This window comes from Grammomys surdaster, unplaced genomic scaffold (genome assembly GCF_004785775.1).
Source record: "Grammomys surdaster isolate TR1022 unplaced genomic scaffold, NIH_TR_1.0 172, whole genome shotgun sequence".
Taxonomy (NCBI): domain Eukaryota; kingdom Metazoa; phylum Chordata; class Mammalia; order Rodentia; family Muridae; genus Grammomys; species Grammomys surdaster.
This window is the reverse complement of record NW_021604620.1, coordinates 4,277,361-4,304,422: the sequence shown is the minus strand read 5'-3', so window position 1 is coordinate 4,304,422 and position 27,062 is coordinate 4,277,361. Positions and strand designations below refer to the sequence as shown.

The 27,062-nt window shown below is 48.4% G+C and overlaps 1 protein-coding gene across 2 annotated transcripts in view; it reads left to right on the top strand.

Annotated features, from left to right (window-relative positions):
- The first annotated feature begins 2,399 nt into the window (after nucleotides 1-2,399).
- The window catches only part of Dlec1 (DLEC1 cilia and flagella associated protein), a 51,180-nt gene continuing 26,517 nt past the window's right edge, over nucleotides 2,400-27,062 (top strand). Inside the window, exons 1-12 of one of the 2 annotated variants that reach the window (XM_028767381.1) lie at nucleotides 2,400-2,792; nucleotides 5,665-5,815; nucleotides 10,310-10,420; nucleotides 11,969-12,156; nucleotides 12,311-12,528; nucleotides 15,592-15,670; nucleotides 20,818-20,905; nucleotides 21,860-22,033; nucleotides 22,868-23,004; nucleotides 24,153-24,245; nucleotides 24,796-24,886; nucleotides 25,547-25,709. In XM_028767381.1, the coding sequence (XP_028623214.1) occupies nucleotides 2,400-2,792; nucleotides 5,665-5,815; nucleotides 10,310-10,420; nucleotides 11,969-12,156; nucleotides 12,311-12,528; nucleotides 15,592-15,670; nucleotides 20,818-20,905; nucleotides 21,860-22,033; nucleotides 22,868-23,004; nucleotides 24,153-24,245; nucleotides 24,796-24,886; nucleotides 25,547-25,709 (1,886 nt within the window). The remainder of the gene's footprint in view (nucleotides 2,793-5,664; nucleotides 5,816-10,309; nucleotides 10,421-11,968; nucleotides 12,157-12,310; nucleotides 12,529-15,591; nucleotides 15,671-20,817; nucleotides 20,906-21,859; nucleotides 22,034-22,867; nucleotides 23,005-24,152; nucleotides 24,246-24,795; nucleotides 24,887-25,546; nucleotides 25,710-27,062) is intronic. The other variant, XM_028767382.1, reaches the window with a different exon arrangement.

The following is a 27,062-nucleotide window of genomic DNA, read 5'->3' as shown; positions in this document are numbered from 1 at the left end:
ACTCATCAGGAATTCCCTTTGTGTCCACAGAGTCCCCTGGGGAGGTGACTGGACAGATTGATGGATGGATGGACAGCCAGACGGACAGAGAATAGGTGAAGAGAGGAGAATGGAAAGCAAGAGAAGTTGGGGTGACAGGCAGGGAGGGGATTGTAGAGCCACCTGCATGAGGACTGTTGCCGTGACCTTTGACACCAGAAGGGCTGAACACTGTGAGAGACTTTGGCTTGAACGGGTCAGCTGAGCAGACAGTGAGACGGGGCATGCAGAGGAGAGGGATGGGGGGCTTCCCTGTGACAGGCTCAGCCCCCCTGTGACTTTCTGTGAGGACATCTGGGTAGAGAGTAGAGAAGCACAGAAGAGCAGCAAGAATCAACTGTCCCAACGCCTGGGAGCATGTCTGCAGTGGAGCAGCTGCTAATGACAGGACCACTCGTTCTGGGAAACCTCCCTTACATGAGGGCCACGCACACTCGACTGCTATTCTGCTACTCTCCTCAAGCAAAGCCCCTCCCCACACCACTGAGAACCGGGTGTGTGTGTGTGTGTGTAGAAAATGCACATTCTAGTCAGCACTAGGAGCAGGCAGTTAAAGAGGAGGCCTGCCATGGTCCTGGAAACAGACTCAGGATATTTGGGAAATGCTTTCAGGGTCCCAGGTACCTAAAGGTTGGCCATGGGCATTTCACCTGGCTGGGTTAACTCTTTCCCTGCAGGGAAGAATGTAGCAGGGAGACATCCAGACCCTGCTCCTTCCAGTGCACACCTTAACAAGGCCCTCTGCTTTTCCTACATCTGGACAGTAAGGTCCCTCAAAGAACAGATGAGGGGGCCAGCCAAGAGTAGCGGAAATGGCTCAGGTCTGTGGGTGAACATCCTGGGGACTCGACTCAGGAAGTGGGTTTAGAGCTGTAAGGCAAGCAAACTCACACCTAAGTAGAAAGTGACTATTTTGGCATCTGTGTTAGTTAGGAAAGGGTATCTAGAGGTACAGAGCTGACAGCATGGTGCACACACACACACATGCACACACACACACAGGCAAAACACCCACATACATAAAAAAAATTTAATTAATTATTTTGGCTTTTTTGAGACAGGGTTTCTCTGTGTAGCCCTGGCTGTCCTGGAACTCACTTTGTAGACCAGGCTGGCCTCAAACTCAGAAATTCGCCTGCCTCTGCCTCCCAAGTGCTGGGATTAAAGGCGTGCGCCACCACTGCCCAGCTTAATTTTTTACTTTTTAAAGATTTATTTATTTATTTTATGTTTGTGAGTACACTGTCACTATCTTCAGACACACCACAAGAGGGCATCAGATCCTATTCCTATTACAGGTGGTTGTGAGCCACCGTGTGGTTGTTGGAATAGAACTCAGGACCTCAGTGCTCTCAACTTCTGAGCTATCTCTCCAGCCCCCTTATTTTTTGTTTTTCATACAGTCTCACTAAATAATCCTGGCTGGCATGGAACTTGCTTTGTAGAGCAGGCTGGCCTCAAACGCAAGAGACCTGCTTGCCTCTGCCCCCTGAACACTAGGATTAAGGTGTGCGGCCCCTCTAGAGAAATGGACCAGTACGAGTGCACCTTACAAAAGAGGGCTTTAGACTGGGTCACCAACAGTGGCCGTTTGTGCTTGATGGCTGCTTGGTTCTTAATGCTGCCAGTGAAGGGCTGGATGATTTCCTGGGGAGCCACAGCTCGGGTCTCAATAGTGACCTCCAGCCCAGCCTGAGCTTCAGAGTGAGACGCTGTCTCAAAGTAAAAGCAAAAACAAGGGATCACTTAAAACAAAACCAACCAAACAACAATATATGTGACGAACATTCCGAGCAAATTACAATAGGGATGGCGACACTTGGGTAGTAAGAAACATGGCTCTGCATGCAGTCAGACCAGCACGACAGTGAATCTTTTTGTCCATCAAACTTCATAATAAGCCCGCCTCTGAAAGGGTGATGCTGGGGCTGAAGAGATGGTTCAGCCGTTAAGAACACATAGTGCTCTGACAGGGGAGCAACATTTACTACCCCAGAACCCATGTCAGGTGGCTTACAACCGCCTATCAACTCCCGGAGATCCGACCACCGGCAACTGCACATATATAAAATATATATATACAAAGACACATAAAATAAAAATAAAGCTTTACAAAGAAAAAAAGAAGAAGAGATGCTAGATGTTACAGCGGCGTTCTCCAGTGTCCAACACTCGGGAGGCCGAGGAGCAGGCGGAGGTGGAATGGTAAGTTTGAGCCAGCCTAGACCACCCATCTGTACGTTAGGAATGCAAACCTTTAGATGACGACAGGGATGACGCTCTTCTAGAGGAAAAGCTAGACGGAAGGGGCGGAGCCGGAAGCAGAAGTGGGATGCGAAGTCTACAGCGTCTCTGTTGCCATGGAGCCCGAGATCAAGGAAGAGCAGCAATCCACAGCTTCCTCGGCCGTTATGTCCTCAGAGACCCTGATGGACTCTACCCCGCACCAGCCCAGCTGGTCCACCAGGAAGTACTTGCGATCCTCGACCATCTTCATGGATCATTGCCAGTTCGGCTTCCCTACGCGGTCCCTCCGCGCCGGGTTCCAAGCGCTCCCGCCACTCCCTGAGCCGCAGACACTGCGTCTGCGCCCCGCCTCCCTGCGCACGCAGGATATCTCACATCTGCTTGCCCGAGTCTTCCGAAACCTGTACACCGCCCAGGTGATCGGAGATGACTTGAGCGACAGCTTAATCAAAGCCCGCGGCAGTGAGGATGTGCGCCACGAGGAGTTCCTGGACCAGCTGCAGCAGGTATAGCGGGTGCATCCTGGGATACGGTCCGGATGCAGCCGCGCCAAAGTGAAGAACCCTATCCAAACTTTATACATATGCATATAAATGACACCTCCAGCTCCTTTCTCGGCGCACAAGCACATTATATGTTGCAAATATAAACGAAACGACTGGAGCGGACAGATCCAGTCATGGTTAGGCATTTTCTGGATCAGCAACGTGGTTTCCTCTTTTGCACTGGGATCAAGACTGATGATCCTGCCTCTTTGTGACTGGCTGTTGAGGACTCCCTTCCCATCTCTCCCCTGTATCAGCCTCTCGGACCTTTCCTTTTTCTTCTTCACTCCTTTCTGTTCATTACTCTCTCCTTATACGACATAGACTAGCTTCATTCATTCCTTTCTAACACATAACTACTGTGTGCTGTGCTCAGTGCTAGGCAACTGAGGGAGGACTCAGTAGCCATGAATACATTTCCAGAGGGATACACCTCAGTGTTGCCTGTGCTTGCCTGGCTTACCCTCAACCCCCAGCAATGCAAAACAAACAAACAAAAACGGGAAAAAGAAAATTTAGGAGCTGGTAAGATGGCTCAGCAGGTAAAAGTGCTTGCTGACACCCACTCCCCACGCCCACACACACAAAATATTAAGCCCTCCTCCCTGGTGGCAGAATATTGACAGACCCTATCTTAGGCAGGTAATCATGGCAGAGTGAGATCAAGCATTCAGTAGCCAAATTGTTCCCAGAAAACACCGGTCCACCTCACTCCACCCTTCCTCTGCCTTTTTTTGTCCCCACCTAATGTTGTGTGAACCTCAGAGGGAGGGATCCAGGACTCCCACTGATGGCTCAGGATTCAGCATTCCCTATTCTCAGTCTTTTGATGGTTATGGATCTCTGCAGTTCCTGTGGGAAAACGGGGCCTCTCTGCCCACAGAAATTGTTGGAAGCCCTGGGCTCTCTTGATCAGAGCTCCATGCGGCCTCACTGGCTGTTGGTCTTTCCCATTTCTGTCTACAGAAACATTGCATGGTTCGATGTTTAGGCCAACAAGCTCAAAACCCATGCTGGGGCTTGAACCCCGCCTCCACTATATGGCACTTGTATGACTTTGAAGATTAAGGAAGTCACTTCAGTGAAAAACCATTCACTGATGGCTTTGGGTAGGATCCCAACTCTTACATCCAAGTGTTAGGATCAGGGCTTTCTGGGAAGTCCAAGGAGCAGGGCACTTGACTTAAGCACGGTACTTGATGTTCAAGGCTGTCCGGGCTCTGCTTTCTCAGAGGAGTTTTCCGTCCACAAGAAGACTGAGCCACTACCTCCATTCCTCCACTGTGTACCCACTCATCTACTTTAAAGAATGGCTAGGGCTGAAGAGGTGGCTCCTTAGGTCAAGGCATTTGCTGCTGAGCCAAATGACCAGAGTTTTCTATCTTCAAGACCCACATGACAGGAGAGAACAGACTTCCATAAGTTGTCCTCTGGCATCCATAAGCTCACCATAGCATACGTGCCCCCCAGTAGATAAAAAAACCAAGAATGACTAAGTAAGTCTGAGTCCCAGCAAAGCAACGAGAAGTGCTAGCTTCCTGCAATGCTGTCTTGGGATTTCCCCGCCCTGTGAATACTTTGCTTTGAGTCCAAAAATACGTGTGTTAGAAGCATGGCTGACTGACTTGTCTATCTAAGCAGTCTTGAAGTTGAAGCATATGCTGGGGGCAGCCAGGTTAGACCTCTCAATGCTAACGTGGCAGAGTTTTGGGGTATAAGGTTTGCAAGGGTTAAAAAAGCAGGACTGAGTCACAGAAGGTGAAGTGAGACAGGGACCCAGTAACTTGGAAAATTCTGTAGGTTGGGTCCTGGAGAGCAGGTACAGCGTCTGGATGAGGTCACCATGTTGGAGTTTGTAACACAAGTTCAGATCCCAGCACCCACATAAAAATCTGGGCATGGCTATGCCTGCCTATAACCCCAACATTGTCTGAGGTGGAGGGTTGCCGGGATGGCTGACCATCAGGCCTACTCCCAAGTTCATCGAGAGACCCCATCTCTAGAGAAAAAGGTGAAAGGTGATAAAACAGAGCAGCTACTACCTTCCTCCGCGCTCTGCATGTACATGCATGTACACATCCAGACACACATTTAAAACTGTTGATTTTTCATTTCTGTGTATGTATGTGTGTCTCTGTGTGTTCTAACACATGCGTGTGGAAGACAGAAGACAATATCCGATTCCCTCGGGGCTATAGGTACAAGCAGTTGTGAGCTGGCTGGCGTGGGTACTAGGAACCGAACATGGTCCTCTGGAAGAGCAACAAGTACTGTTAAGAACAGTCATCTTTACAGCCTTCAAACAAAAAACAAACGAACAAAAAAACCACCACAGTAATCTTCTCTGGGTAGCACATTACCCGATCACATTTCTCTTTGGGTCAAAGTAGCCATGGCTTTAGGTACACTGATGTGGATTCTGCAAAAAAAGATGCCATCTCCGGTGGGCCCCTTCCAACAGCTTAAGTAAAGGCTGCCAGCTGGAAGCTGCACACTGGCTATGTTTGATGGACCTAGAATGGACCTTGTCTGAATCAAGATCTGGGTAGCCTTACTTTGCTGTACCAAAACAGGTTTGCATTTCACAGTCTGGCAGAAGCTCTCTTTACTGTGAAACCAGGAGACAGAGGACCAGGCTTGACTCTTACTGACCACACTATGGAATTGCCATTTCCTTCTCTTGACCTCAGAGTTTAGTCTGGTGGGTTGGACCAGAGGGTTTTGATAGTTGTGTTGCGGTGCTTGGCTGAAAGCCCCGATGTGAAGAGGCACAGGGTCGAGCCAAAATGTAGGATCTCCTCAGATTTCTGTGCATTTGAATGCCCATTTGCAGGCTCGAGCCATCTACAAACAGCGTCTGGATGAGGTTGCCATGTTGGAGAAACATATCATCCAGGCCCGTGCACGGGATATTGCGGAAACAGAACATGCCACCAAACAGAACAGGCTACATGTCGTGGAGACTCCTGTCAAACTGCCCCCAGGTAGGTGTGAAGTCAGTCAGTCAGTCTGTCTGTCTGTCTGTCTGTCTGCCTCTACCTCTGCAGCTGTTGATATTGTACTATATATATCCACACCACTGTGTTTTTTTTTATTTTCTGAATATTGGGAGAGTACATTGCAGACATGACAGTCAACCAGTACAAAACACTCCAGCGTGCACGGTCACGCTGAGTGACCACGCTGAGTGGTCAGAAGAGCACTGATCCACGTGGCCAGCATTTGACTCTCCAAGCCAGGGACTTGGCAATGGTGTAACATCGGTCCCTGACCCAGAGGTCCTATTTAGGTCCCAGCAGCCAAACCACAGCTTCCTCTCCTCTGACTGTTCCTGTCAAGTTTGCCGGGTAGGCTGGGCTGGCTGGCGAGTGAGTCCCAGGAATCTGCCTGTCACCACCTTGCAAATGCTGGGATTTCACTTTGTGCACAAGCACAGTGACCCAATAGTGAACAGACATCATTTATTCTGGTTTCTCACCCTGCTTGTAATATGTCTTTCTTCTATTTCAAAAGTGGTAGAGAAAAAACCCTAGGGCATCTTTACAAATATCCATCTGGTCCCTATATCTCAGGGCAGGGCAGGCAACCCTAGGACACATTCCCCATGTACAGTACCAATGATGGAGACAGACAGCTGCCTTTATTATCCCAGGCACAGAGTGCCTCATCCTGACCACCAACACAGCTGTCACACGGTGAGGAGACTTTCACTTCTCCATATGGGTGGACAGAGGTCATGACTCCACAGAACAGCTTCTGTGCTCATTCTTGCCCTTGCTGGCCACTGCTCCACACTAGCTTCTGTGGACCGGAACAACCAGCCCCTTGCAGAGCTGTGTTCAGTAGCCATAGGGTGGGTGAAGCCTGCCATCCCAGAAGGAAGAAGACCGTCATCAGGGCAAGGTTTTTATAGGTCCAGGTCAGATATGGAAAGAGACTCTTCAAAGATGTGCAAAAAAAAAAAAAAAACTGACTTGGTGAGGGCTGGGGAGAAGGCTCAGTAGGAAGAGCATGGCCAACTTCTGCAGAGGACCTGAGTTTAATTCCAAGTACAGGCAGCTCACACCCACGGGTAACTCTAGCTCCAGAGGATCTGATGTCTCTGGCCTTTCCCAGCATTGCTCTTTCTACCTACCCCCTCAAGGCATGTATACACATGCACCCACATGCATACACATACACACATCCGAACACACATGTACACGTGGATACATGTACACACATGTACATGTACATACATATATACACACACCTGCACACACATGCATACACACACATGTGAACACACATGTACACGTGGATACATGTACACACATGTATATGTACATACATATATACACACACCTGCACACACATGCATACATGCACACTCTTAAAAATCTTTTTTTTAAACTGCCTTGAAAATGGGCAATGATACGTATGTCAAATATTATAAAAGAGCCCATTAGTTTATATGCCAGCTTGAGAAACAAACAAAGGAGCAAAGAAACCACCATGACTCCTGAACCCTGGGAGAATGGAGAAGAAGGTTTGAAAAGAGGATGGTTGGGGGTTGGAGAGATGGCTCAGCGGTTAAGAGTACTGATTGCGCCGGGCGGTGGTGGCGCACGCCTTTAATTCCAGCACTTGGGAGGCAGAGGCAGGCGGATTTCTGAGTTCGAGGCCAGCCTGGTCTACCAAGTGAGTTCCAGGACAGAAAGGGCTACACAGAAAAACCCTGTCTTGAAAAACCAAAAAAAAAAAAAAAAAAAAAGAGCACCGATTGTTCTTCCAAAGGTCCTGAGTTCAATTTCCAGCAACCACATGATGGCTCACAACCATCTGTAATTGGATCTGATGCCCTCTTCTGGTATGTTTAAAAACAGCTATAGTGTACTCATATAAATATAATAAATCTTTAAAAAATTAAATAAATAAATCTTTAAAGAAAAAGAAAAGAGGATGGCCCTTCCTTCCTTCTGACACATGATCATCACAAAACCTATGGAACTAGGCTGGACGGTGTCTACTTGGCATAGCTTTTGCTCCCCACCCAAATCTTCCCTGCCAAGGGAGGGTGGGGGCCATCACTTCCAAAAGGGCACCTTCTCTGTGGTTCCAGGATCCATCAGGGAAGGACCCCGGGGGATTCTGGAAGGAGAGGCCATGAGCCCCAAGAAGTAGCTTGTGGGTTACTTACTGGCTATGAGGATTTTTGTCCACTGACTGACATTTTTAGTTATTATATGGATTTAGTTATTATATGGATTTTTACATGTGCCTATGCACCTGAGTGTAGTACCCACAGAGGCCAGAAGAGGGTGGAAGATCCCCAGCAGTTGGAGTTCTAGTCTGTGAGCCACCAGACATGCGCAGGAGCAACAAGCCCCCTTAACCCTGCCTTCTCTCCAGCCAGGCTATTTTGGGGCTGCCTTCAGATGACTTATTAAGAAACCTTTGCTTCAGGGATGCTAACCGCTGTTAGTCATGGTGGTTCCCGGCCTTCTCTTCTTTAGCCTTTGATACTTTGTACTCAGCTGCCTTCCGTTTGCTATGCCAGCAGCAGTTTCTGCTTTTGGCTCTGATTGTTAACTTTAGACCAAATCTCCGGATTCCTGTCCGCACCCATGAAGGCAGACGATTACTGCTCACCTTTATTGCTGGATGCTAGGGACCGGCCTCATGACTTTATGTATGCCAGCCAAGTACTCTACCAACTGAGCTACAGCCCAGTCCCTAGAGGAACTTCTAACAGAGCACAAGAAGACTGCCCCCGTACATAGCATTGTAGAGTTATGTAAACACCGACTGTGTAATACAAAGAGTGAACTCTCTCTTAGAACGTGGGTTTTGAGTGATGGTGGTATGTCAGTGTAGGCTCATTGTTTGCAAAGAGTGTGCTGTTCTTAGGAGGATGCCAGTAACGGATAAAGCTACACCTGCACAGGGGCAGAGGGACATGGAAACTCTCAGGCCTCCTTAGTTTGCATGCCAATTTCTAACTACTCCAGAGTCCAAAGCAAGCAGATGGCTCAGTGTGTAAAGGCTTGCTGCCAAGCCTTGCAGCCAGGGTTTGAACATCAGGACCCGCTGATAGAAGGTCAATTGACTCCTGCAAGTTGTCCTCTGGCCTCTACACATCCACCATGGCCCCCACAGGCCCCCACAGACATGTAATAAACAAACACATGTAATTAAAATACAGCAAAAGTCTATTTTAACAAAACCCTCCTCCTCACATCTGCCGGAGTAAGATCACGCCTCCTTCATGTCGCTTGTCAAGGGCATCCATGTCCAGTTGGTGTTTGTAGACACTAGTGTTATAAACCATATATATTATACATTATATATTAATTATATATTACAAATTGTAACACATAATATATGATATATAATATATATAAAATATACTATACCATATATATCATATATGTGTCACATGTTAAATGTTACATATTATATATTATATTCTATATTATAATGTGTGTGTTTACTATCATTTTTTTGGCTCATCAATTGCAAACATCAACTTCCTCTCTATTAAATGGCTTTCTCTAATGTGCCATTAGGTCCATGGGAGTTGGCTGAAGCTATAGTTATTGCTTGCTGTAGATTGGGCTCAGCTATTCTCCACGTGGCTTTTATGCTGGTGTCTGAGATGAAGAGACAAGGAAGTTCTCTGTTGATGGGCAGAGTCGGGGGGGGGGGGGAAGCTCAGATGCATCATGGAAAAGGACATGCACAAGAAAGGAAGGCTTGCATAATCCAAATCTATCAATGGAAACCAAGATCCACCCACAGGTCACCCCCTAGCCACCAGCTCCTCCTCCTGGACTCCACCAAAAGAAGCCCTAAACAATAGCGCAGGCCCTTGGGCGCTCTAACTCAAGCAGCCCTTGCAGTCGGCATCCTGTGTCTCTTTGAAAAGAGCTCCTTGCAGCTTTGCTATTTGTGTGTGCTAATCTAATTCTTTTAATAAGATGCCACGAACCCAGCCAGGCAGTGGTGGCGCGCCTTTAATCCCAGCACTTGGGAGGCAGAGGCAGGCATATTTCTGAGTTTGAGGCCAGCCTGGTCTACAGAGTGAGTTCCAGGGCTACACAGAGAAACCCTGTCTTGAAAAACCAAAAAAAAAAAAAAAAAAAAAAGATGCCACGAACCTGGACTCACCCGACCGGGACTGTTGGTTGCACTGTCACTAGTGACATTGCAAGGAACATTGGGATGAAGAACTGGGGCTTGTGTTGCATCTGCCACACTTGATCTTATGCCACCACAGACTCCACATATGGTACTACTTTATCCCAATAATGTCATGCACAGCTTGGCCCAGTTGTCAGCCTCCACTGAGTGGCTGAGAAATCAATGGCTTCTTAAGTCTTCACCACAGGACTCTGAGAACTCTCCTGGGAAGTGTAGGCTTGGAGCTGGAGGTGTGGGTTCAGCTGCTTCTCCCTGGGACTGCCTTAACTGCCTTTGTCCCATTCTCTTCCCCACAGTGAAGACAGTCTTCAGGTGGTGTATAGACAGCAAGTTAATGCAAAAGCATCACTTAATCAGTACAGAAGATTACTACACTGATCCCGTGCCATTTTGCCCAGCGCCCAAAGGTATCTATCCTCACTCTGGTGGAGCTCAGAGGCTCTGGCTCTGGTGGATGGTGGGGACTTCACTCCTGCTGCTGCTTAGTTGCGCATGGGCTTTCCCTTTATCTAGTTGTTATCTTCACTAGTTCAATTCCTTAAAGGCAAATATTCCATCTCCACCACATGGAATTTGATGTCCCCGGTTGGCTGCCCAGCAAATCAATATACATAGTAGATGTAGTTGAATGGTCCAGCAAAGGGAGGGGCTGAGGACTCAGATCCACAGTCAAGTTGCTGATGCAGGCAGAGTGGACCAGGGTCTTCCCCCTTCCGGAAATGAAAAGCTTTTTCAAACACTGAAAGTAAAGAGAAGAATGGGCTAGGAGACAGACAAAGAGGGAGGGAGGGAGGGGGAAACAAAGTGTGTGTGGGGGGTAACATGATGCTGGACCCATTTCCTGTAACCAGGACGGCAAACCCTAAGAGCAAACGGATGGAAAGCTGCAGGCTTACGAAAGGAGGTAGAGTTTGTAAGCATCGCTGGACAGGTGAAGGGTCACTGTGACGCCTGTATGCAAGCATCAGTTTTAACCGTGCCAGGCTGCATGGACAAGCTCCCAGTAGTCCCATGGACTAGGGCCCTGCGAAGACTTCTTTGGAGCTTTGCAGCTGTCTCTGTTTTGGGGTAGGAAGATTCAGATCCAGGGACCCGAGGGTGAAGGAGGCTGCAGAATCGCTGTGCTGAGAGGCTATGCCGCTTCAGGACTTTGTTATGCCTGGCTGGGAAACAGACTAAGCTCACTCCGTGAGCGCTTATTGGGAATTATGTTAAGACTTGGGGTGGGGCAGCTCGTTAACCTTTTGCTAGCAACAGAAGTCCCCATCTAGGCAAGGGAGCACAGTCTTATGTAAAAAACTAATGCAAACGCTGAGACCTCACATAAGGGCTGTTTGTTTGTTTGTTTGTTTGTTGTTTTTAATATCGCTCACATTAGAAGGTGGAGAGATGGCTCAGAAAATTGCCCTCTGACCATCACACATGCACGAAGACATGTGCATGTTCCCAATAAATAAGACATGATAAAAATAAAACCTGAATAGTGTTAAATCGGGGAGGGGCTGGAGAGATGGCTCAGTGGTTAAGAGCTCTGGCTGCTTCATCCAGAGGAACCAGGTTCAATTCCCAGAACCTAGAAGGCGGATCGTGTTTGTTTAGATTCAGCTCTAGAGGATCTGACGCCTTCAACACCCATGCACATAAAATAAAAATTAATTATTTTAAAAAACGGCTCACACTTTGAGGTGTGTGTTTAGCAATGATTCGCTTGCTTTTGTCAATTAGCCATGCCGGAAGATGGAAAACTACTTTAACCACTAGCCCTATGTCTCAAACACATGGAATAAGTCCCAGGAATAACTCGTGCACTGAACAGCGATATCTGGTGTCATGAATCTGAAAGCTTTGAGGAGCATGCGGCCTGACTGTGGCTCTGGTGACTTTTCTTGCTCACATTAGAAAGACCCCCCTTCCTTAGAGCGGTACAACTAATATGTGTTTCCTCGGCGCCACAGACAAATCCATCCCTGGATGTTCAAAACTGACATTCAGCTGTGAGAAGCGGTTCATGCGCAAGTCAGAGCTGGACAGAAAGGCTGAGGAGCGCTGCAGGAAGCTCTCGGAATATGACGACTTAGAGTACACCGCGGACAGCTGGAGCTCCACATCTAAGACCAAAGAGAAGGCCAAAGACATCGTTAAGGTGAGAGCCGAGCTCTGCTGGGGCACTGGGTGCAGGGATGCGGTGAGAGGGGATTAACCCAGATGAACACTGCAGTTCATGCAGTTGACCAAGAGGGCGACAAGCTCCGACATCCCCTTGCTTGTTATTAACTGTGCTTTCCTGTGCTCCAAAGAAGACAAGCACACCAACAAACAAGAAGTGGATGGAGCACCTGCAGGTGCCACAGAGAGCCCTGGACAGAAGGCTGCTGGCCAGGATGGAGAATCGGAATCATTTCCTGAAAAACCCTCGGTTCTTCCCGCCTAACACACCGCATGGAGGCAAGTCTCTAATTGTGCCTTCGAGGAAGCCAGAGAGAAGAGGATCTCTGAATGAGGAGCCAGAGTGGAGGTGTGTTCTTCCCTCAGAATCCCAGGGAGCCTGAGCTTTAGCACGAGCCTGGGAAGGTTCTGGATCTGGTCTGAGGAGGTCCCTAGACTTTGGCAAGCCAAGGTCGAGTATCAGAGGAGAGCCGGGCTTCAGGGTCACCCTCAGTTATGGCCTTTGACCCTCAGAGGTTGTGCTTTTCTCAGCTGTCAGGAGTTAGAAATAGAGGAGTAGAGACCCCTGAGGGAGCTGGCATGGGCTTCTTATGGGTATCCCAAAGGGGGTGGGGCTGGGGAGTAAGGTCTGTAGTCATGTGACCCTCCCATGGTGTATTGATTACTTTTTTTTTAAATCGATGTGGAAGGTAAGATTGGTTTTGGCTCCAGGTTCAGAGGATTCAATCCATGATGGCCGGGAGGACCTGAGCAGTCAGTCCACTTTGTGGTTGCCAAACGTGGGAAAGGGGTTGTTCGGCCAGCCTCTTGCCTTTCTCCCCTTCCATTCTATTTCAGTCTGTAGGAAGATGCTGCCCACACTCACCGTGGGCCCTTTTCTCCTCAGTCAGCCCTCCCTGGAAACACTCACAGGCACCTACAGGTGTGCCTCACCAGGTTTCTAGGTGATGCTCAACCCAGCCAACTTGACAGTGATAATAGACCTTTCTATAAGAGGCTCATATGTCTTAAACATTTTCTTAGTTACATGTAGTTAAGGCATGTTGTGGTAGATCTCCAACCCCAAGAAGCCTGTGCAAGGAAAACACAACTCAATATGAATGCAAGCTGTGCACCTAAATTGGGCAGATCTACCCCTACACTACTCTATTCCCCAGCTATGAGATCCCTTGCAACTGCGGTTTCTCCAGGCCACGTGCTTCTGCTCCACCTTCCTTCCACCTCCTCTTCTTCTGTCTTCTTCACTCTCCTTTTGTTGGACTTAAAGATCCAAAACCAGGGGACACGCTCCTCCAGAGACACTCACGGATGGGACTCACTGCAATAACATGAGGTTTATTGATAAATTGATAAAACAAAACAAAACAAAACAAAACAAACAAACAAACAAAAACAGTGCACTGGGGTTCTCTTGCATGCAAGCAAAAAGAACCCCGAACCAAAATTGGGGGCAGTTTTTATATCATATTCACAGGGCTCATAAGGGCAGTTTTCCTCTTAATCAATAACCACAAAGGCTGACTTCAACAGCAGTTCTCAGGCCCAGTTGCTAAGTAACTCAAATTTGCACCTTATCTTTTACAACTTAAGTGGCTTCTGTTTACCCAGGTTTACTGTGTTAAGGGCTCATCTCCCTGATAAACTCCTATCTTGGACCCTTCTTCCTGGAATGTTTGTTTGAGCCTTTGGAATGTGCTCTTCCTGGGATGTGCCTCGGGGACAGCTAATATTTGACTCAAACTTAAGGATCTTTCAATTTTAAGTTCAAGCTGAGACCTGAAATTACATTCTTACACTTCCTCTCCTTGTCTCCCCCTCCTCCTTTCCCTCCCTCTTTCTCTAGAACTTTCAGCTCTACCTTTCTGTCCCCTGTCCAGCTCTAGCCTTTATTTTACAAATTACACTGGGGAGAAGGTTCACAGGAAGTCGCCTTGATTCACTCCATGTCTGAGGCAGCCCCTCTAGGGGAAGCAGAATTTGCATCAAAAATACAAACAACACCAGGGCAATTCACAACAAGGGAAAATTTTTCTGTCTTTTTTAGAGACAAAAGAGTCTTTGGCCACATTTCAATAATTGTCTTAAAGGAGTGGTTGCTTTCACGTATTTAACAGTATTAATGTATCTTTTATAAAGAAAAATTGTAAGTGTTTAACGCGTGATTTATCACACGGCCATTATAGGTCAATTATGACACTACAGACATGGCATAGTCTCAAGAGACCGTCATCCCCACATGAATTCAACTCAAGGAAAATCTCTCTTCCTCCAACCCTCCACCCACTTCTTCACCCCTGCAAATTTGAAGCAAATCACAGTTGAATCCTTCCATCCATGAGTTCAGTGTGTCTCCAAGTATGAGATATAATCACATTAATGAATAAAAAAATTAAATGGTTGGTAAGCATGAGTGATTGCTGTGCAAATATGGGGATCCGAGTTCAAATCCCGGTCACTCACATCAAAATCTAGGTATGTCCTGTAACTCCAGTGTTTAAGAGTGAGTGGAGAGAGGTGGATCCCAAGAGCTCACTGAGCAGCCGGACTCACTGAAGCAGCAGCAATCTTCATGTTCGGTGAGAGACCCTGTCTCAATAAAACAAGGCAGAGAGCAAGGGACCCCACCACCACGTGGCCTCCTCTGGCCATATGCAGGCACACCAGTGTGTACCTCACCCCTCACCTCTCCCTCACAGGTGCATCCACACAGATCTAAGAGAAATAAAGAAAAACTGTATTGAAAATCCCAGTTAACATGTTGGTATTTAAACTTCTAGAATTTCCTTATGCATATTGAAAATTCTAGAAGTAGCCTAATATATTTGTCTTTACAAAACATGGATCATGCTTTAAAATTATTATTTTAAGGTTAATTTATATTTTTGATTGTGAGCCTAGCCTTTAATGTCTGAGCCACCTCTCCAGCCCTTAAGATTAATTAATTTTTTTAAAGTAAAAATATGTGTGTGTGTGTGTGTGTGTCTGTGTGTGTCTGTGCGTATATGTATGTGTGTGAGTACAGGTACCCAAGGAGTCCATCTGACCCCTCCCACCGGAGCTGGGGTTACAGGTGGCTGAGTTACCACCGAGCTTGGGCTGTCAGAAGAGCAGTCAGTGCTCTTAGCCACTGAGCCATCTTTTCAGCCCTAAAATTTTTTATAACCTGCTTAGTAAACATCAGCCAGAAAACCCAACAAACAGATTGTTGTGAACACCTTTTATGGCATAGATGAGTTTATTTCTTTACTTTTCGTTTTTTTGAGAGAGGGTGTAGAGTACTGAGGCTGGCCTTGAACTTCTGATGGCTGGGACCATGGGAGTGCGCCACCACATCCTGCTGTCTGAATGAGTGGGTCACGGCTTTCGACTGTGCCAGCCAGATGAAGCTCATAGCCTCTCTCCCCTTCCACAGCTGTGCAGATGCCCCCGTGTTCCTGGCAAAACCATCAGTTGGATTTTTCACAGACTACGAGATTGGACCCATTTACGAGGTTAGAGAGACCTTGCTTCTTTACATCATGGGATTTTCTGAACCACACAGGAAAGCAGGGGAAAGCCAAATGCACATCCACGTGCCTGTCACCCATCTTCCACAACTGCTCGGTGCCCTTCTCCACTCAACAACCTCTCCTCCGGAGTCTGTTGAAGGAGGCACATGCAACATGTCATACGTGTTACTTTTCTAAAAGAAAAGAACCATCAGCTGAGTGGGAGGAGCACTCCAGTCCTCCCCTAGCCTGGGAGCAGAAGAGAGGGTGAGAGTCAGATGTCAGACTAGGCCACATGACAACAAACCAGTCCTGAAGGATAGCTCAGCAGTGAGAGTGCTCACTGCTCTTGGGGAGGACCTAAGATCGAATCCCAGACTCTACTTCAGGTGGCTCACAACTTCCTGTCACTCTAGCTCCAGAGGATTCCAACAGCTCTGACCACCACAGACACCCACACTCATGTGCACATATCCCCCGACACACATGCACGCATGCACACATGTATATGAATGAAAACAACAGATCTTATAGCTGCATTACATAGCTTCTGTCTCCTGTAAATAAGGAAAGGGGGAACGCTAGAATGAATTTGACGACGCTGGGTTGTAGTGGAGGTAAAGCGTGGATTTGTGACTTTAATAACCGTGTAGGCTGAGAAATGACCCAGTGGGTAAAGTGGCTGCCGTGCAAGCCAGCACCCAGTGTGAAGAGCCAGGCACGGTGCAGGCCTGTAATCCCAGCAGCACTGGGAGGATCCTGCAGGCTCACCGAGCAGCCAGCCTAGCCAGTCAGTGAGTACCGGGTTCAGCAAGAGACCCTGTGCCAAAAGGTAGATGGAGAACCATAGATGAAAACACCTGATGCTGGCTCCAAAGATGTGTGGGTACACACGTAAATCCATCCACACACAAATACACACATAAATCCATCCACACCTGGATATACACACACTTGTGTATACTCCATCTACACACACGTGTACACGCATAACCCATCTATGCATACAAAAAAACAAAAGGCTCCCAAGAAATGGGACTCAAGCTTGAGCTCTGGCCTTCGAATGTGTGTACACAAGTAGCACATGCTTCTTCACATGTGAGTACACGTGTAGTACATGCTCCTTTACATGTGAGTACACACATAGCACACACGCCTTCACATGTGACTACACACGTAGCACATGCTCCTTCACATGTGGGTACACACATAGCACACACTTCTTCACATGTGAGTACACACATAGCACATGTGCCTTCACATGTGTGTACACATGTAGCAAGTGCTCCTGAATGTACACAATCACCCACACATGCACACCAAACAAGATGTGCGCACACGTACCAATAGGGCGACACAGAGGCAAATACAGATGTACAGAACAGCATCCCTACTTTATTCCCTAGCTCTACCCACAGACACAGAGAAAAGTAATGTCGCCCTGGGAGTGGGTGGCACACTCACTATCTAGATTTCCGTTCTTAAGTCTTGCTTCCCATTAAAGAAAGCAACAGGGCTGGGGATATGTCTCCATTGGCAGCACTGGTCGAGCATATGTGAAGCCCTGGGTTTGATACCCAGTGTTTTCTTTAATGAAAAGAAAAGAAGGCAGGGATATGTTTGGTGGAGGCACGGTATGGTGCAGGGGAAGGGGTGCCTCTGTGGGCCCATGCTGAAGGATGCTTCCTCCTGAGGGACCAGCCGCAGGACAGCATAGTATAGAATAGAGTTTATGTAGGGCATGGGGAGGGGAGTTGAGAGGGTAGTAGAGACAGACAGGAAGAGAGAGAGAGAGAGAGAGAGAGAGACAGAGAGAGACAGAGAGAGACAGAGAGAGACAGAGAGAGAGAGAGACACAGAGAGAGACACAGAGAGAGACACACAGAGAGAGAGAGACACACACACAGAGAGAGAGTCAGACAGACAGAGAGAGAGGAGGAGAGGAGAGGAGAGGAGAGGAGAGGAGAGGAGAGGAGAGGAGAGGAGAGAAGAGGAGAGGAATAGAGGCCAGCCATGAGCGTGTGGAGAGAGGGGGGAGGGGAATGGGGAGAGAGGGGGAAGAGGGTAAGGGAGCAAGAGGAGAAGAGAACAAGAGAGTGAGGAGGGGCCAAGCAGCTCCTTTTATAGTGAGTCAGGCACACTCGGTTGTTGCCAGGTAACTGTGGGGCAGAGCTTAGACAAAATGCCAACATCCAGCACTTTATAAAACTAGCCATGGTGGTACTGCCAGCACTGGGAGGTGGAGGCAGCTAGAGAACTCCGCACCAGAGAAGGAAAGAAATGAACCAGAAATCTTTGAATTGGAGTTGACTCTGGAGTTGAGGCAGGAAAAATTCAAGGTGAGCCTAACATGTCAGAGGTACTGTGACAGCACCTGGTACTGAGTGTACTGAGTGTGCCCTGACACTGCTGCCCAGACAGTCCTGTTTTACAGCTGAGCACTGGCTATAGCCAGTGCCCAGCCCGGATTCAGAGGTCAGCGAGCTCCAGGAGAGGCCAGTTTATGGAGTCAACCTTGTAAAGAGTCCCTGATACTCCTGAGCACCTATGAAGAGATTTTCGGAGTAGCAGGCAGGCTGAACTACTGCTCAGTTAAGTACACAGCTAGAGAACTCCGCACCAGAGAAGGAAAGGAACTAGAATTTGCTCCTTGCTCAGCTCACACACTCACTCTCTGCTTGCTTGCTCATGTGTGCATGTATGTGTGTGAAAGTGTGTGTGAGTGTGTGTGCATGCGTATGTGTGTGAATGTGTGTAAGTGTGTGCATGTATGTGAATATGTGTACGAATGTGTGTGCATGTGTATGTGAAAGTGTGTGCATGTGTGTAAATGTGTGTGTGCATGTATGTGAATATGTGTGCATGTGCATGAATGTGTGTGCATGTGCGTGAATGTGTGTACATGTGCGTGAATGTGTGTGCACATATGAGTGTGTGAGTGTACAGACACAAGGTCAAGCTTGGATGCTGTTTCTCAGGAGCCATCACCCTGAAGCCAGGTCCTCGAGTTTATACAAGCTCTTTACTGACTGAACGATCTCCCAGCCCCTGTTTGGTTGTGAATACACACAGTTCCCACCTTCGCTGGTTGTCAAGAGGTTGAGGAGGCCCAGAGCAGAGGCTTTGTAAAAGTGTGGTCAGCCTTATAGCACATGGAGTCAATCAACAACAGTAGGTTGAAAAAGTTCAAGCAAAACTTGAATGTCTTCTGTGCTGAGCACCGCGATGAACCCTCAGGGATGAAGTGATGTGCGACACCCTGCTGCCTGTCCCACCGTTTGACCTTGAGTGAGTCTTGCTCATGTCTCGTATAGTGAAACCCACTGTGTTCCCATCTACACTGGTCACTTAGACCTCGTTTCTTGTCCCCTCAGCAACACGGGGTAAGGACTATTAGTGTAGTATTTGCCGTATGTTATGGGTAGTGTGCAAATGGTCTCAGGTGTATGGGAGACTCTGTGTGAGGTTCTGGTTCTTTTTCTACTGCTCTGGCCCAAAGCAACCTAGGGAAGAGAAGCTTTACTCGGCTTACAATTCCATACCCTGAGAAGTCAAAGTAGGAACCCAAGAAACTGGTCACACCAGGTCCACAGTCACGAGCCGAGAGGAACAGATGTGCTCAGGCTGCCTGCTTGCTTGCTTGCTTTTTTTTTTTTAAAGAATTGTTTATTTTATTTTTTAAAAAAGGTTTACTTATTTTATGTATGTGAGTACACTGTCACTGTCTTCAGACACACCAGAAGAGGTCATCAGATCCCATGACAGATGGTTGTGAGCCACCATGTGGTTGCTGGGAATTGAACTCAGGACCTTTGAAAGAGCAGTCAGTGCTCTTAACTGCTGAGCCATCTCTCCAGCCTACCTGCTTGCTTTTATCTAGCTGTCTTCTGTACTGTGTGGCTCAGGATCCCCTGCCTAGGGAATGGTGCCACCTAGTAGGCTAGGTCTTTCTTCATCAACTAACAATGGAGACAGCCCTCCAAAGTCATTCCCAGAGACCAACCTGGTCTAAATAGCTTCTCACTAAGACTCTTCCCAGAGGATTTTAGGTTGTGTGAGGTTGACATCTGAAACAGACCAGCACAGTAGGCTGTGTGTAAATGTTGTGCTTAACAGTCTACAGATTTGGGTCCTTGCTGGCTTCATGAGCCAGCTCCAATCCCACTGAGCACTGACAGTCAGGACAACTGCAGCTGTCATTTTAAACCCCACGAAAAAGCATTGAATCAACTCTAATTTTCATTTTACTTTTTATTTTAACTGGAGGAGGAGAGCTTTAAAAACCTTCCTCACTCAGGGCCTTACTCTGTAACCCATGCCGGTCTATAACTCACTACATAGCCCAGGCTGCCCCGAAACTCATGGCAATCCTTCGGCCTTGGCCTCCCAAGTGCTGGGAATACAGGTATTTTTCACCATGCGTGGCTTTGTATTTTAATTTTACTATGGAATTGTCCTCATAAAAAGTAGATAGAATAGCAAACCAACCCCCCATAGACCCGTCACCCAACTTCAGTAATTTCCAGCACAGGACCAAGCTCATTTCTTTCAGAACCCTCTTCCTTCTCATCTCATTTGAATATGGGGTGGTGAGATGGCTCAGTGCATAGGGCTTTTGCCAGCAAGCCCGACAGCCCGAGTTCTATCACAGAAGCCACAGAAGGGAAGAACTGACTCTTACAAGTTGTCCTCTGATGTCCGTCCAAACAAGTACACACACACACACATACACACACACAAACACATTCACACACAAACACACTCACACATCCATACACACATACACACTCACACGCACACTCACACACTCATAAAAACACACACACACAAACACACTCAGACTCATACACTCATAAACATACACATACTCACACACTCATACACAAACACACTCACAATACTCACACTCATACACTCACAAACACACTCATACAGGATCACACACACTCACACACAAACACATTCACATGCTCATATACTCACAAACACACTCACAAACACACTCACACATCCATACACTCATACACACTCACACACACTCACAGAAAGAGAAATCAACCAACCAACCAACCAATCAGCCAATCAATAAATCTTGACCTCATGCTGCGCACCATTGGATGGCCAAAAGTGAGACCCCTATCTTTGCACAGATGGTGATCGCTCTGCAGAACACCACCGCCACCAGCCGATTCCTGCGTGTCCTCCCACCGTCCTCTCCGTACTTCGCTCTGGGACTTGGTAAGCTCGCTATAGTAGCAGTCTACACTGCCTCATGGTGATATGCTCTGCCCAGGCCTCTCTCCTTCAGCTGCCCCTGTGGTCCTTCTCACTCAGTCCACAGCCCCGCTCCTCCCTTCCATCAAGGTCCCAGAGTATTGGCAGGGCACTGGTTCTGCCAGTTTCCCACCCTTCATGCTGTGGCTGCCCTTGACCGGGTACTCTTCAGTGCTCGCGTCACCATGGCAACCTTCCAACCAGCCTTCCAGCTTTAGGGTCTGCTGCATCTTGAGGCCCCCATCTTGTAATCCCAGCACTTGGAAGGATTGACATTAATCCGAGGCCAGTGCGGGTAAAGAGTATCTGTCTAACAAAAAAAACAAACCAAACCCCTTTGCCGCGCAAACACCCTGATCTCAAAGGTCTGCCCACAAGATAATCCCTCTAGCACAGAGCCAGGTAGCCTACACCCATCCTTTCCTCATGGGCCTTCTCACTCCTGCTTGGGCCCTGGTGTTGTTACCTATGTGTGGCCCCCGCATGCCCCAGGCAGCATTACCGTCAGCCTGGCCTTGGTCCAGCTGTGGCCCGTGTCTGTTGCATGACGTTTCCTGGGGAGAGGTGAGCCAGCATCCCTTCGTCCCAGAAAGGCTCCAGCAACAGTTAGATAACCATTCCGACCAAGTTGAACTTGGTGAACCAGGGAGTCTACTGAGGTTTCTCACAGGGTCACAAACACAGGTGTCTATAAGGGAGAGAAGAATCTCCTCTCCCTCAGCGATCGCTCCCTGCTTCTCTAACCTCACAGAGGGGCCTCATAATCTTGTAGCTTGTAGGAGGTTCCCCAGCCTTATGGTGCTGTCTTCCCTCCAGAGCGAGTATTCAATTGGACAGAAATAAATACACTGTAACTCCCCAGGTGGATCAGCCGGAGCCCTGGTGGGCAGCTGGTCCTCCATCCTCATTGGTCAACAGGGATGTTCCCAGGAAAAGGCGGAATAGTGGCTCCCGGGATGACCTGCCAGTACATCGTCCAGTTCATCCCAGATTGTCTTGGCGATTTTGATGATTTCATTTTGGTGGAGACCCAGTCTCCCCACACACTGGTAATCCCCCTGCAGGCCCGGAGACCGCCACCAGTGCTGACCTGTGAGTGAGTGTGTGTACTGCACCTACAGTGGATCCATCTAGGTCTGGGGGAGCCCCTGTAAGGGCAGGCAGCATCTTGGGAGTCCCTGGAAGTGGCCCAGATCTTGTGTCTCTTGGGCAGAGGCTTCAGGATCCTGAAAGGAACCTTCCAGTAGCTTCTGTGGCAACAGGCCTCCATTCTTCTGTCAGCAGGGCCTGAGGCAGTAGGGGAAGGTGTTTCTGGGTACCCAGAGGAAATATCTGAAGACATTGACTCTGTTGCTAGGGGAGGGAGGCTTCCTTAGAAAAAAGCCAACCACAGGGTCCCTCTTGGGTACGAGCTCCTGCAGCTGCATTCAGCCCTTCCCCCAATTTGACCTACAACCTCCAAGACCATGTTGGGTCTCCCTGGCCCAGACACCCACTGCGGATCTGAGTCCAACAAGACGACTGTCATGTGACCTGGCAGCACCCTGGACAGAGCCCGAGGGACTCAGGGGCCAGGCCACGTGTCCTGTTTATCCTCCCTCCTCAGTGTGGCAGGCTGCTCTGAGCTCCATCCGGACCTCAGAAAGAGCGATGGCTGCAGGGTCCATTTGGAGCCATATGTTGTCCCTTTTTAAAACTAAATTTTTATTTCATGGATTTATCATACACGTGTGTATTTGGGGGAGGAGCATTGTGCCATGGTGCACATCTGGTTGTCACCTTGTAGGACTCGGTTTCCTCTTTCCACTGTGTCCCTCTGGGGGATTGAACTCAGATCCTCAGGTTTGGTAGCAAGCCCTTCTACCTGCTGTGCCACCTCACCAGCTCCCATTGCCCTCCCTGAGCAATCTCTTCCCGTGGTCTCAGTGTCACCAGTGTTGGACTGTGGCCACTGCCTCATTGGAGGAGTGAAGATAACCAAATTCATCTGCAAAAACGTGGGCTTCAGCGTCGGCAAATTCTGCATCATGCCCCAAAAGAGCTGGCCACCGCCGAGTTTCCGGGTGAGTGGCCGAGGACTGCGACCCGGGGAAGGGGTGAACCCACACAGGCAAATGAGCTTGGAGGCCACTGAGCCACACCTGGGACCAGAAACTCACAGAAGTAGGATGTCGCAATCTCCAGATCCACACGCCCTGGCCTGAGGACAAAAGTGTAGAGGTTAGGGGTGTGCTTCCGGTTATGAGCTCCTGTGCAAACCTGGGTGCGGCTTATGCCTTCTTTTATTTTTCAGTGCCGTCTCCAAGACGACCGCATGTGCTCAGTTTAGCCCAGAGTTATCATCGCAGATCTGAGCATTATGTGAGACCACAGGCAGGAAGCTTTGCCTGAATTCTGTATCAGCACAGTACTTAAAAGTATTTTGGGGATAGGGAGATGGCTCAGTCGGAGAAAACCGTTAAGTCCTCAGAACCGACATAAAAAGGCCACTGTGCTATAATCCCAGTCAGAGGCTGTGGAGACCGTACGGTGCCTGGTCTTCTCACTGGCCGGTCAGCCTACCTAGGTGGTGAGTTCCGGGCTAGTGGGAGACCCTGTCTCAAAAAACAGGCAGACAGCACTGTTGAAGGACAATATTTGGAGCTGTCCTCCAGCCTCCACATGCACACACATACACACATGTGAACATAGACACACATATTACACACAGTATGTTTTGAGCCGACCTTTCCAAGAGAGAGATTGCATATAAGTGTCTGTATCTCCAGGCTCTTTGCCCAGGCAACCCCAGCCTGGTACTAATGACATCACACGTACACTGGCATTTCTGGGTGGCCGGTAGATTTCCCCATGCCTTCTGGTTTAGACTATGAGACCTCCCTTCCTGGACATGTATGTTGCCCTGCAGGGTCTTGTAAGCACCAGTTCGTGCCTCTATCCTGGAGGATTTCTTGAGAAAAATCACAATTTTGCTACCAAGATGTCAGGTGCCCTTGCGACACAGAAACTGATAAGCACATGGTGGGTGGGGGTGGGGTGGGGGTCAGAGACAGATGCAGTGACCGCCACAGACAGGACCAGGAGTTCTTGGAGAATCCTTAAAATCCTCAGACAGCAAAATGGACACTTGGAAAAGCTTACAGTGTGAGTGCTGGATTTTGCAATTTCTTCCACACTAATGTGTAACCCTCTGCCTTTTTTTTTTTTTAAGGCTGTTGCAACCACTGGCTTTGTGGAGCAGCCTCCCTTTGGTGTAATGCCTTCTGTGTTTGAGCTGTCCCCAGGGTATGCCATACTGTTGGAGGTGGGTAATGAGACCTGTCCCTTCTGCTCACCCTTGGTGGCTTCCTCAGAAATCCCATCATCACCTCCCTCTGTGTTCTCATGACTCACGCCCACACTGTTCTGACCCAAGGCACAGCATCAGTGGGGTCTAGACAGGTGCGTGTGCTTGTGTTCTGTTGGGTTATGTATATGGCTGTCTTATGACTCCCACAGGATGTCCTCTGGCCTCCAAATACACGCCGTGGCACACTCTTCCACATAAGTACTAACTAGATTCATTGATTTAAAAAGTCAGTGCACGGTATTGCTGTTTGAATCCAGAATGTCTCCCATAAGCTCATCTTTCAAAATCAGTTTCCTCAGCAGCTGGCATTATTTGCAGAGTCTGCAGAACCTTTCACAGGTGAGGCCTTGCTGGTGGAAGAAGAGCAGCAGGGCCAGACCGCTGAGGGTTACAGGGAGCCGCACAAGGGTTACATGCAGGCCCTGGTCCTTGCCACGCCTTTCTCTGCTTGCAGTGTCTGTAATGTAACAGTGTCTCTGTTACACACACTCTTCCTCTCCCCTAGGTCTTGTTCCTCCCTACTGGCCTAGGAAAGGCAGAAGAGACCTTCATCATCGTGTGTGACAACTGTCAGACAAAGGAGGTGGTCATCGTAGGTGGGGCCATGGCTCCGGGAGCTGCTATCCACAGTGACACAGCAGTGGCACGCTGTGCCCACCCCATCTTGGGGAGAGGGGATCTGGGGGCAGTGGGGGTGGCCACTGCCTCGAACTTCTGAGCCTCTACTTCCCTAGTGCAGAGGTTACAGGTGAAATCTTTCATTCTCTCTCTCGGAGTCCGTTTTGAACTCTGAGAGTCACCTGTGGCTCACACTGCTTACACCTCTAGGGTTTTGAAAGGTTGGAGAGGGCATTTTTATGAGTTGTACAGGTGCATGCAGTGTTTCCTTTCCCTTCCTTCTTTCCTTCCCTTCCTTCCTCTCTTCCTTATTTCCCTTCCTCCCTCCCCTCCCTCCCTTCCTCCCTCCCTCCCTTTCCTGCCTCCCTCCCTCCCTCCCTTCTTTCTTTCCTCCACTCCAATTGTCTGTCAAGTTCCACTCAGTAGACATTAATTGATCATATGCAAAGCTCTCAAGTCAGTCTCCAGACCTGAGGGTGGATGGGTGCTCAAGGCCCACTTTCATTTTCTGTGTGCTCTGGGGGGCCCTGGATAAGGTTATCTGCGTGGGGTGTGACATGGGTCCTGTGGCAGCCTTTGGCCACAGGATGCTGACATCGGCCTGGTGATAGTTGAGCCTCACTCCTCTCCTCCGTCAGGGACAGGGCAGCTGGTGGCTTTGGATCTGATCTATATTTCTGGTGGGAAAAGTGAACCAGACCCGGGAGAACTGAAAGATTTAACAGCCCAATACTTTATCCGGTTTGAGCCTGAGAACGTCCAGTCCACCGCAAGGAAACAGCTCATCATCAGAAATGCTACGTGAGTGGCCCTTGGCCTGTTGTTGACACACACCCATGGTTCTATCTTAATCAGCCCTGTATTCCTCATGAGGGAAGAGTGTTTTCTAAGTCGGGGAATTGTGAGCCCAGAGTGGATCCAGAAGGATGGAAGGATCTTGAGTCACAATGCTGATCATGCAACCATTAGATTTGAGTGGCTGTTTCTCTTTATTTGGAGTGTGTGTGTGTGTGTGTGATGTGTAAGGTTATATGTGTAATGTGTAAGGTGTGTGTATGTGTAATGTGTGTGTGTGTGATGTGTAAGGTGTGTGTGAGAGAGAGGTCTGTGTGAGGAGTGTAAAGTATGTGTGAGGTATGTGTGTATGATGTTTACAGTCTGTGTGTGAGGTATGTGTGTGTGTGTGTTTGGGATATATTCAGGTGCACACATTTGTGGGGTTTGTGAGGTATGAACGGCTAGAAGACAAGCTTTGTTCTGGTTCCTCAGGCACCATCATCTTGGTTTTTATGAACTGTCATCCTGTATTGTCCTAAGTGGTTGGCCCAGGCTTGGCTGGCAGGGAGCCCATAGGATCCCCTGCTCCGTGCACTGTCAGCACTGGGATTCCGAGCCTGCGTCACCACCTGGCTTTTGTTGTTGTTTTGTTTTTTACAGGGTCTCAATGTGTAGACTTGATTGACCTTGAACTCCTTCTTTAGACCAAGCTGGCCTCAAATTGACACAGACCCGTCTACCTCTGCCTCCTGAGTGCTGGGATCACCGTGACCAGCTCAGGCCAGGATGTTTTGCTTTTTTAAATGTGGGTCCTGAGACCTCACTCGGGCCCTGTGCTCACCAAGAGCTGTCTTCTCAGCCAGCTGTTTCTATTTAAATCAATTAAAATGAGATCAAATGACAAGTACCTCCTCAGTACACCAGCCGCCTTTTAAGTTCTTGGTAGACACTGATAACTACTGGCTACTGTACCAGACAGTGTGGCCACACAGAGTCTTCATCCCTGTGGGAAGCAAGATTGCACTGTGTACTTGATACCTGTCCACCATACCAATCTGTGTCTGTGTGACTGTGTGTATATGTGTGTGTGTCTGTGTTTGTGTATATGTGTGTGTGTCTGTCAGTATATATGCCTGTCTGTGTATGTATGTGTGTCTGTGTGTGTGTGTCTGTGTGTGTGTATGTGTATGTGTCTGTATGTGTGTGTTTGTGTATCTCTGTGTGTGCCTGTGTCTGTATATGTGTCTGTGTGTGTGTGTCTGTGTGTATGAGTGTATGTCTGTATGTGTGTTTGTATCTCTCTGTGTGTGTCTGTGTCTGTATGTGTGTCTGTGTGCGTGTGTATGTGTGTGTGTCTGTGTGTATGTGTTGCCTGTC